The 12,884-nt window shown below is 33.3% G+C and overlaps 1 protein-coding gene across 1 annotated transcript in view; it reads right to left on the reverse strand.

Annotated features, from left to right (window-relative positions):
- The window catches only part of BBS8 (tetratricopeptide repeat protein 8), a 284,023-nt gene that overhangs the window by 140,474 nt on the left and 130,665 nt on the right, over positions 1 to 12,884 (reverse strand). Inside the window, exons 7-8 of the mRNA XM_090376638.1 lie at positions 11,769 to 11,879; positions 8,438 to 8,577 (exon numbers count right to left, since the gene is read on the reverse strand). Coding sequence (XP_090232764.1) covers positions 8,438 to 8,577; positions 11,769 to 11,879 — 251 coding nt within the window. The remainder of the gene's footprint in view (positions 1 to 8,437; positions 8,578 to 11,768; positions 11,880 to 12,884) is intronic.

Raw genomic sequence — 12,884 nt, forward strand, 5'->3', positions numbered from 1 at the left:
TCATGTCCACTTTCTGTTCACCCTTTTCTTGAAAAAGTGTTCATTACTGACAATTGTCGCGATTCTGCAATTTTCACAAGCCTTTCATTTCTTTCACCAATTCCAAAATTTCCTATAGTTCTCCTTTCTGCACTGTTTTGTCTCTTTCCAACGTTAGCTTGTTATTTGTTTGTTTGTTTGTTTGTTTGTTTGTTATTTGGTTTTTAGGAGCATTAGCAACTAAGGCTATATTGCTCCGATGGGATATGCAGTAGTCATTCCCTAACTTTTCCGTATCCTCCGTATTTGGTGGGCACGGGCTCGAACCTCTGTCTAATCAAGATGCGTGTACTACGCACTGCTGCTCCTGCCCACCTGGCTATGGAGGCACCTCAAGCTTAGCACTGAAATCCCCCATAACGATAGTATAGTGAGTTTTCTGCTCATCTAGAAGACTCTCAATTTTGGTGTACATTTCTTCAACCTCTTAATCATCATAGCTCGATGTTGGTGCATAAATCATTATAACCTTTAGCTTGTACCTCTTAGAAATCCTGAGTAGTATTCTTGACACCCTTGGTGATGTACTTTTGAATTCCAAAATGTTGTTTTCTATATCTTTAGATAGACCTAGAAACACTTATACACACACATAAATAATGTTTTATTGATTATTATCTATATTTAAATATTAGGAAAGCATATAAATAATAATACATATTAATCACAAAAATTACAATAATATATTATTTCCAACCATTTGGCAATATAACATAAAAAATAAACACGTTTATGAAATATATAAGAAAATTATAAAAGGAAAGAATAATAGAAGTATGTGCAGAGGTGGATTTACAGTGAAGCTAATGAAGCTTCAGGGCCACTCAATGGCACGGGCTCCTTAAACCCTGGGAGTTATCCTAGCAATATGTTCCTGTAAGATTTGCAAAAGTAAGATATTTTAACCACAATGGGTTAACATCACTGTCTCTTTCCATTCCAACTTCTCCTCCGTCACACTGTCGTGTTGGGTGGCGTTGGAGTCATGGGTGTTGGCTGGATATTTTGCAAGATGGTGCAGGTGGGAATAAATTTTTTGTTCACCAAATTGTCACCGAATACATACAATATTTTAATTAAGTCAAGTTTGGCTGATTTACGTGTACAGCCAAGCCAACGTTTCATGATCAGTGGGAGAAGGTACTTGTATTTTGAAAGAATGAATTTGTATTGTTTTAATGTTTCAATAAATTAATAAAAATTTAAAAAATTGTGTATTACTTCAAAATCCAAAGGTGGTGCACTTGCACCATGCTGCCAGCATCCATGGTTCAAGTGGCCACCAGCTTTAAGAAAAACACAAAGAAATTTTGCATTATTTTTCTTAAAGAGGGCCCTAAAAATTGTATAAGTTTCAGGCCCCACAAAACGTCCATCCCCTATGAAAAATGCTGTGCTGCTTTCTGCCATTGCACATTCTGTATTGCCAATTTTCTTGAATGGCAATACTCTCTGATGCTAAAAACTAAAGGTTCTTTGTCTTTCTTATGCTTCGTTTGTATTAAGATGCCTTTTAATATCACTTAATTCAGCTGTTAGTGTGCATTTACAATATTTATAAAAAAATTTTAAATAATCATTGAGCCAGTTCTTATATTTAGCTTCTTTGAACCATTGATCATGAAAGTGCTGACTATATTTTTTGCTAATTTTTTTCAAAAAGGGGCAAAATCACACACTATAGTTTAATATGAAAATTCATAAGCGGGGAAAAAAAAAAAAATTAGTTATCTACTCAAAGTAATTGAATCATCACAAATGAAAAAGGACAAGATTTCATCAACAATCTTTAAACCTATTTAGAACAGTGGTTTTTCATGCGGAAATGATTTAAGTTACTGCATCTTTGTTTTGGGCAGTCTACTCCAGTAATTCAAAAAGTGAACCAGCATAACGTGACCCTCTATATTAGGAACATCAGACTGCAGAAAGTTGAATTTTAAAGAAAGGAAGATGAGTTCTGAGTGATTGGTGGAAATTCATATTATAATATATATCTCTGATCTGTAAATGATCCAACAATGAATTTTCAATAAATAATAAAAAATTACTGACATCAGAGTAATAAAATTACAAATCATTCTATCAAATTGTAACAAAATGCAAAGTATAGTAAAAAATAATAATAAATAAAACTATATCAATGGGTAACATGCATTAATATTGCAAGCTTGATTTGATTTGGTAGTTGTTGGCGCATCGGCTTCTGTGGCCATATTGCACCTCCCAAGGTTTTTGCAGTACTTTGATCCAAGCCCGAGGCGGGAATCGAACCCGCGACCTTTGGGTTGCCGGGCAGGTACTTTACCCACTCGGCTAGCCCGGTCGGCTAATATTGCAAGCCGTACAACGCTTGATGATCACCGATGTCATGGACCATTCATAATTTGTGGATGGTCCATCATGTAAACTTGTGAAAACTTGAATAATAAATTTATTTACATTTTCAGCCTTTCTATCACAGGTTAGAAAAGAATGGTTGTAATGGTAATGGATGAATTTTTTTCATGCAAATCACTACACTTGAAAATTTAGAATCACAGAATAGTACATGATACTTGATAAGAGCTGCAGAACTTTCTTTCTTTGTCAAAAAAGCAAAATTAAAATAACTGATTGGCTGAATTTTTTTGTTTCATTCCCACTCTCATTTCCCCAGTTTCTCTTTCAAGTAACTTTACAACAAATTTTCCCACCACAACTGTTGGACTTTAAATTTAATGAAACTGCATGCTTTGGAGTGACATGTTGGACAGATAACTTGTGTGATCGAGACCTGTTAATTTTGGGGTGACTGGAGCAGACATTTTACTCTTCCTTGTCATTGTTTAATTCATTGTCTGAACACCACGGGATAAATGCTAATTACACGAAGGGTTCCTCCCAATGCACCAATAACTTACAGAACATCATCGACATATGCAAGGATCAACGGATCATCAGCAATTTAGATATGTCACTAATTAGCATAGTAATAACTCATTCGTAGTTCTTGCAGTTTTTCATTTCAGATAAACAAAGAAAAAAAAAAAAGCCAAATCTAAGGCACTAAAATGACAACACTGGCCATAGCTAAACTGTTGTGACAATCCGATAACAATCAGTGTACACACACAAAAAATGGAAAATAAATTCAACACTAAAATAAAATCAGATGTGATGTATATCTATATTTGGCACTGGTTTTGCTGAATATTTCATGACTATCTTTTATTTGCTATTATTTCTATAAGCATGGTGCAGTCAAAACAATACTTGGACGGCCAGTCGCTGTGCTGATAAGAATGTGTTACATTTAATTTTTTTTAAAAAATGCTCATTTATTAATGAAATTCATTAATTGTCTTGAGAAATGAATCTATCTTCCAAATTTCATGGGACCCTTTCACGTTCGGGCCCAAATGCAGCTGCATTGGCATAGCTATGCCACTGAACAAAATCATTGGTTTTTCTGGAGATTTTTGAAAGACAGATAACTGACTTTCAGTTAGCTCTTCGTACACTGAAAACCCCTTGAGAGAATAAAGAAGAAGCTAAATGCCTCCTGCCTGCGTTCTTTTTCTTTAATTTCGAATTTTTGGTTAAGGGAGGGCATAGTCCCCCCCCAACACACCCCTGGTAAGATATTAACATATAAAAAGTTTACTCTCTCATGAAGGAAGTTGCAGGTGTTTTCATTCACAGCCTGCATACCAGTAGCTCACTCCTTGCGTACTGGTACCAGTTCACGTACTGGAGATTGGGAACCTTTGGCATAGCAGAAAAATGCTTATCCCAGTTCTTTGCTCTTTTAGCAGTGATTTTGCATAATCTGCTTTGACAGCCTAGTTGTCTTGTTTCGGTTTACAAAATCTGAAACTGAAGAAATTCTCTGGAATTCAGATCCAGAAGTTGAGGAAATTGAATCAACAGATGTAGAGGAGATTACCATTCAAAAAAAAAAAAAAAAAAAAAAAAGTAAAAAAAAATTTTGCAAGTTTTTCACAAATGAATATTTTGTCAACTTTTGTTTTCTTTTAATTCTGATCTAAATTGTGACAATAATTTTATTACAATGCTGGGAAATCAGGTAAATATAAGAATAAATTAATAGTTAAAAGCAGTTATGTACAAAGTTTCATTATTATAAAATTTCAAAATTTAAAGAAGAAACTCACTCCACGGAATCATAACTGACTACAGAGAGCCTACACACATTCAGGAAACTCCTGGTGAAAGGGTTAATCAGAAGTGGAATGATAATTGACCAAAAAAATCTATAAATGGTCACCTCACAAAATAAGAAATGTGAGGTTCAAAATTATGAGCTGCAATATACTCACATAGCATGTTAAACAGATATAGGATTAAAATGCTATTTAATGAAGCTATTTATACATCTGTACCAGTATACCCCTATAAAAATTGTTTGAAAATATCATAGGACATGTATGTAAAATTGGGATGCATGTTAACTAGATATTCAGCCATCTAAAATGTTTGCTCACTACTACCAATTCAGGCAAAACACTTTCTTTCTGGATATTGATGCTACTAGATATTGAAGCTGGAAAAGGATATTGATGCTACAGGGTTTCCTGTTTTAAATGAAAAAGAAATTGTGAATGTTAAAGAAACTGGAGCTCTTGAAATTGACATGGACAAAGATGATGACAAAGAAAATTACGTCAACACTGGGCCTACGCATGTAAACAAAATAGATGACGGATTCAAGGTCATGTTTCTTCCACAAATGTTCCCCCACTCCTCCAACCAATGGATCAGAGAGTCATCGAAAAGTTGAAGAGGATCTACAAAAAACAAGTTTTGCATTGTTTATTTTTAGCAGAAAACAACAAAGAAAGCATCGTAGCTTTTTCGAAAAAGCTCCGTCTCAAGAACAGCTGCTACATGTTAGTTGAAGCATGGGAATCACTCACTGTGCACAATTTAAAGAATGCTTGGAAAAAATTGTGGCCCATTGCAGAAGAAACCGTAGGAAATTATCAGAATAATACTGAAGGAGATGGACAACTACTGAAAGAGATGATAAACTTGTTTCGGTCGATCCCTGGGTTTGAAGATTGCGATGAAGGTGATGCAAGAGCGTGGCTGGAAAAGGATACTGATGCTACAGGGTTTCCTGTTTTAAATTAAAAAGAAATTGTGGATGTTAAAGAAACTGGAGCTCCTGAAATTGACATGGACGAAGACGATGACAAAGAAAATTACGTCAACACTGGGCCTACACATGCTGAGGCATTCACCATGCTAGAGACTGCAATGGCTTGGTACAAGCAACAAACTGAATGCTGTCCAACTCAACTACTCTTCCTGAAAAGAGAGAGAGAGATCTGGTAGCAAAGAAATGAAGTTTGAAAATGGTGCAGCAAAAAATAAGTGATTATTTTCATTCAAGGTCTATAAATATGTTATGGTGGTTGAAAGTTCCATTTGTTTTGTTACCTATGAATAAAAATATGTAAGTATAACTTAGTATTTTCTTAAACTTATTAAACCCTTATTTTTTTTTTTATTCTCTAGACAATATTTTTAATGAATTCGAAAATCCGAACAAATCAGAAATCCGAACTACCCTCAGTCCCAATTAATTCGGATTATCAATGCTCTACTGTACTGCAAATTATGTTTTTTTTTTATTTAAGGGAAAATTAACAACATACATTATGTTGAAAATTACTTTAAATATACAGTGCAACAATATTAAAATTAATTATTTCTTCTCTTAAAATATACTGTACTGTGTACAGTATACTTGGAAGGAGAAGAGTTTCTCACATTCACTTCACCAAAGTCTGAATGTCAAGTGCCTTTGACAGTACAACCTTTTCCAAGATAGATAAGGCCATAATCTTCTGGGACTACTTAATTTTGTTTTAAGCAGCTTATGGGCAAATACAAATGTATCGCAGTTGCTATGTTGATGTTATTTACAAACTTATCTAAAAGTTTTAAAAACATTCACTAAACAGTATATGTGATTTGTAAACCTAAGTCTAATGCTCCTTGTTCTTTGTACAAATTGTTAAACTCAAATTTAGTAAGCTATTGCTTATTATCAATGTCACTAATCATGATCACAAATAATAATTATGACCTAACAAGTTTCTTGATATTAATGGAGGGTGGTAAAAATTTATCCCTAAAGTGAAATCTCTACCATGCATAATCAACTCTAAAGTAGTACTTACATAAATGCCTAATCAAAGAACTAAATCTGACCTTTGGATGGTTTTCCTAATCAATTAATTTACCTAAACATTGCATAGCCAGAAACTGGGTGACGTCACATATTTCAACTGCATTTCTATACATTCATTTTATAGAAAGTACAAATGAGATAATATTCCATACTAAAAATTTAATAATCATAAAACATATTTTTTAGTTATCACAAATAATAATTATGACCTAACAAGTTTCTTGATATTAATGGAGGGTGGTAAAAATTTATCCCTAAAGTGAAATCTCTACCATGCATAATCAACTCTAAAGTAGTACTTACATAAATGCCTAATCAAAGAACTAAATCTGACCTTTGGATGGTTTTCCTAATCAATTAATTTACCTAAACATTGCATAGCCAGAAACTGGGTGACGTCACATATTTCAACTGCATTTCTATACATTCATTTTATAGAAAGTACAAATGAGATAATATTCCATACTAAAAATTTAATAATCATAAAACATATTTTTTAGTTAACTTTCTGTTAAGGTATGTACCCATATACTTGTAAACTTCAAAATATAGGAGACCTCTATTAATGTTGTAGATGTAGTCATGAAAAAATAAAGTTCATAAAAATATAATTTTCCATACATGCTGTTGTTGGTTTAGGGATTTATTAGGCATGTCGGCAACTATGGCCATAGTGCGTAATTCCACATATGCAACATTAAAAATTGGTGTTACATTCTCAGAAAACTGATGGAAAATGCATTTTTATTATTATTACTATTATTATTAGTAGTGGAATATGATGCAAGAAAGTAAGTTTAATAAAGCATCTCACATCACCTATCCATCTCCTGCAATAATCTGTATAGTTCTTCCTTGAAATTATTCAAACTAACCACTTCCACAACACATGGAGGTTTGATCCAACAACCAACCACTTTGGATTATTGTTGGATCAAACTGGCTGAAGGCAAACCTCTGCATATCTATCCTGCAACTATCCTTCTTCAATTTGAATTTATGCCTCCTCATGCATGTAGTTTGTGTAAAAGGAAGAATCTCATCAGCATTGAGCTTGCTCAATCCATTCAAAGCTTTAAACACCTCAATCAGATCGCCTTGCAGGTGCAGATGCTGCAATTTGCAGAACTGAAGCTTTTCTTAGTAAGACCACCCTTTCATTCCCTTCACCAATCTCGTTGCCATTCTTGGCACCTGTTCCAGCAGTTCTACATCCTTCCTAAAATGAGGCCACCAGACCTGTATGCAGTACTCAGATACAGCCTAACCATTGGAATTGTACAACAGACTAATCATTCCCTTATCCCTGCTAGTAAAGTTCCTTCCTGCATATCACTGACAAAACAAACACAATGAGCTGTCCTGGCAGCCTGTCTACATTGCTCAGAGAACTTCCTATCTAACTACACAATTACCCCTAGGTCTTTTTCATTTTCCACTACCCTAAGTGTAGTACCAACACAGTTGGTATGTTACTCTGGGATTACTGCTACCCATCTGCAGCACCTTGTATTTGTTGATATTAAACTTTAACTTCCATTTCTCAGCCCATCTGACTAATTTTTTTTCGATCTTGTTGCAGTAGCTTACCCTGATTACTGTCACTAACCATCTGCAAACTTAAGACATTAAGCCTGATATACCTTCATCAATATCATTAATAAATATAGAAAATAATAATAGGCCCAGCAAATTTAATTTCTAAAGTTTTTGCTTGCCTTTGAAATTCCTAGTCTAAGAATTTCAAAGGCACTGTTCTTTCTTCTATAAGCCATAGGAAATACAACAGGTTTTGAAATTAAACTACAGATTACCACAAAAGTACGACAAAAACAACATAAGAATGTGCCCAATCATAATGCCATTGAGACCACAACTGTCAAGATTGATGCCATTCAGTGCATTAAAATAACGTTGTAAAGTTGCACATTTCCAGTGGAAACAATGTAATATTAATTGAGACATGGATGTAATTCTTGAATGGTGTGAGTTCCACAAAATAAAGACCTCTCTGTAATGAAAATTGCTGTATCCTGTACTACATTATATATAATATATAAATAATTAGTTCAAGTGGTCTATCATTGCATGTTTGGGTATGGCTGCTATCCAAATATATACAAAAAGTTATTTAACCATCCATAAAAATAAACTATGATCCATTATATTTACATAAACACCAGAATAAAAACAAACCTATAAAATCTAAGTGCAATTTCTGGTTGATCAGAGTAAAAATGATGTGTTGCTATACAAGCAACTCCTTCCACATTAATGGCATCAAACTGAAGTACATCTTTGTAATATTTCACAGCCAAATTAAGATCATTCAATCCCTAAAATGGAAAAACGAGGATATGCTTAATTATTGGGGAAATAATAATTGAATTATAAGGATAAGTCAAATGAAAAAAATAATTAATCTGAAAATAGTACACATTTTTTTGTGTTCAGTTCTGCCTTGAGGACACTTTGATCCCTCTAGTGACAAAGACTGATTTTTGGCCCCCAAGGCTTGGGCTTATGCTCATCCTGAAATCTCTACTAGAAAACAAGATTTTTTTTTTTTTTTTACTAATAATTAGTACTTTATTGTTCAAAAATACCATAAAAAAATCTCAAAAATTGATTAATTCAGAAGCAATCATAAAAATTCTCCACAATAGATTAGGTACTTATTCCATTTGAACACCAGATTTTTTATAACCTGCTCATAAAACCCTCGATTGCTGTTAGCGACGTTGACGGCTTCCCTCACTTCATCATCCACGTGGAATCAATATCCTGCCAGATCATTTTTCAGTCTTCCAAATACATGAAAATCACAAGGTGACAAGTCAGGACTGTACATAGATGCTCAATTGCTTCCCAGTACAGTTTCTGGATAGTTGCCACAAGTATTCAGCCATATTTTACCCCAGGGGCTCACATCTGGTGAGTATGGGCTTGGCACACTCACCAAATGTGAGTGTGTCCTGAGCTGGATATCATCATTCTTCTCTTTCTTGGTGATTCCCTTCTCTCTCTCTCTCTCTCTCTCTCTCTCTCTCTCTCTCTCTCTCTCTCTCTCTCTCTCTCGGAGTGATTCAGAATTTTTTTTTTTTTTTTTGGTTGGTGCAGCATAAGCCTCAGGCTTCCTTGCACCATATGGCTAATAATAATAATAATAATAATAATAATAATATGTCATCATGCACTGTCAAGTAACAAAATGAAAAACTGATCTAACATCTAGGTCTCTTATTTTGATAGGAAATCATAAATCAACTTTGAGGATTCATACCCAATTTTGTGACTTGACTGTTTCATCTGGTGTGGTAGCCTCTGAGAGTTTAAAAATAGCATGAACTTCCTCAGCATTTTCAAGTCTTAAATTTCTTTGACTGTGATGATGACTGATATATCTACTATGCTGCATCATTTACACCCTAGTTCAAAGTTTCTGCACCACATCTTATCCGCAATTGCTGTATGATCCAACACATCATTTCCTTCCTCTAGATATTGCACTTTATGCTGTTTCTGGCATTCATTAAGATACTTGAAAAGTTCCCTCTAAGAATTTCTTATACTACCATTGTAGATGATGATGTAAATAGATATCCAACCCCCTCCTCGGGCACACCGTCAACTGTCATACACCAATTCACCCTAATGACACTGTCTTCCAAGATAACACTTCCTTCTATAACAACTGTGTGAGTTTTTCATGGGCAAGAGTCACCCTCCAGCATTTTTCTTCCCTCGTGGTAATTATTTTCACATTAGTACAATCATGGAATACACCTTTTTCATATGCCAGTGAATAACACTGTATTGCACTAGCCTAGATGCTGCCATCACTATGAAGACCATATTGTTTCTGCTGCTGCACATCACTACCCAGATAAAAAGCATGGCCGTCATTGAATAAAAGCAATAGTACCAATCCATAAATCATAAATTTATACCCATGGTAGTATGCAATTTAAACTTAATTGAAATTTTGATTTCATTCAACCCACCCTCATATAACAATCACAAAACACAAAACATATTTTTTAATAAATATAACATCTCTCAATAAACTGAAAGATGTGTTTTTCTATTATCAATTCTGTAAGGTGTGCATCCTTAATTTCCAATTTCAAAATATTGAAAATTGCTATACCTCACATTATATTATAAAAATTTTAAATAAATGAACTGTAAAACAGCTATTTCCCAGTAAAGAAAAATCAAAACATAATGTAACTGCAGATAGCACAGTGCACACTATATTATCTGTAGCAGGATATGATACAACCAAAGGAGATGCCTTTGTGTGTTTTAGATGCAAGGAGTATGAGGAGATTAAGTGTAAATTCAGTGTTCTGATAGGCAAATATAAGAATATGTTTGATGTCCTTGAAGGAATTAAAATGAGGAACCTATCAAGCACTCAGTTGTCAAGCTCGATGCTTGAGCCTGCACTTGTAAAGACAGCTAATTACTATCTTTACATACCAATATGACTATCAGTGTGTAAAGCACCTGCCAATGTGTAAAGATAGTAATTATATTAGTTTTATAATTAGTTTTTTTAAATTTGGTTTAAAAAGATTGCCTTATTCTGGCTTATTAAGTACACAAAAATTTCTTTATTGCATCTTGTAGTTTTACATTTCAGTGTTGGGTATAATTATCTAATATAAACTATAATTGTTTCACTATTAAAATAAATGGTGCTATTCAGATTTACAGAAGTTAAATATAAACTTGAAAATGTAATTTCACATTTACATTAAAAAAATAAATATATATATATATATTTTTTTTTTTTTTTTAATTTTTTTTTATTTTATTTTATTTTTGTTTTACCCGCGTGTGTGTGTGTGTGTGTGTGTGTGTGTGTGTGTGTGTGTGTGTGTGTGTGTGTGTGTGTGTGTGTGTGTGTGTGTGTGTGTGTGTGTGTGTGTGACTCTTTTAAATCATCGTGTATGTACATATGTATACATATTTCTTTATTTATTTTATTTATTTTGGGGGGGGGGGGAACTGATAGTAAAAATAGGGTTTCTCAGATTATTCAATAGCATTATATATACTCTTCTGATACTATAACTGAGACATGTTTGGAAAATGGATGAATAAAAGGAAGCAAGAAGAGCTCTGGAGGAGCAACAAACAAGTGCATCCTCCTCTTCCTTCTTGGGTGTTTAGGAGGGGGATAAGGAAGAAGAGAGTGGAAGGATAACATCCGAAGGATGAGAGGATAAAGTATAATGAACTGGAGAAACAGAGCAAATGACCACAGAGAATGGAGTAAAGTACTTGCAGCCAAAATCCTTTGCAGCTTAAGAAGTTGAAAAAAAGAAAACGAAGACAATAACAATGACAAATATATAGTTCAGGGGTACAAACCCCCTAATTATATATTTGTCCAACAATAATAAAATTTGTCATTTGTGATTAACAAAATCCAATATTTATTTTTAAACAAGCCTATCACTGATTAAATGACTTAAAGTACTTTGTTTAACATTCTATACAAAAGGGGAATAAATACCTCATAAATACGCGCTATATTTATAAGAAGATTTGTTTCTCCTGGAAACTTCTCTAAAGCTTGCTTATATACATCAAGGGCTGCTAATGGCTGATCTAGCCGTATGTATATCTGTAAAGAAATGCTTGAACATATGAATAACTGGCAATTTACAAATGTTGAAAGTGAATTTTTTAATGTAAAAGAAAAAGTAAACTTCTAAACATACATTTTATTACAATTAGTAAATTAATAAGAGGAGTTTACCTCAATATAGTACGTGGAACACTTCCGTATGATACCCTCCAGAAATTAAAACGGAAAAAACGAAAAAATCGACAACTTACCGGTACATTAAAGTAAAATATAAATAATTAAAGTAAATTATAAATAATTAAATAATCAATTTAACACAATTCAAAATCAATTCAAAACAATTAAAATTCAAATTAACGCAATTAAAAGAATCTAACGAAAATATTCAAAACGATAACGAATATTTTCGTTAGATTCTTTTAATTGCGTTAATTTGAATTTTAATTGTTTTGAATTGATTTTGAATTGTGTTAAATTGATTATTTAATTATTTATAATTTACTTTAATTATTTATATTTTACTTTAATGTACCGGTAAGTTGTCGATTTTTTCGTTTTTTCCGTTTTAATTTCTGGAGGGTATCATACGGAAGTGTTCCAAGTACTATATTGAGGTAAACTCCTCTTATTAATTTACTAATATCATTATCAACGTAGAACATATTGAGTATTACAGCTCTGATTCATACTATCTATTTTATTACAATGTAATAAAATACAGTAAAATAAAAATATTATGCTATACTGCATTCAGTTGCAATCATGGAAGACCTTTGCTATGGATAAAGATTGAAGATTGGGTTTTCAATCTTTATGACTTATGTTCAGCTTAGAGATAAACAGCATTATCCATGGTTCTGCCTAAACTGCACAGAATCACCAGAAAAGACAAATCTGCTATACATTTAAAATTTTTAGACATCACAACAGCTTTTTTGAAGCTTACAACTTGTCATCAGCTGGTGGGTGATGACAAAAATCAAATAAAAATTGTATGTTATACTATGTTCAGCTTTGATCACAGGGAGATATTTGCTCGCA

The sequence above is a fragment of the Mastigoproctus giganteus genome, chromosome 6 (genome assembly GCF_048544385.1).
Source record: "Mastigoproctus giganteus isolate SK-2022 chromosome 6, ASM4854438v1, whole genome shotgun sequence".
Classification (NCBI taxonomy): Eukaryota; Metazoa; Arthropoda; class Arachnida; order Uropygi; family Thelyphonidae; genus Mastigoproctus; species Mastigoproctus giganteus.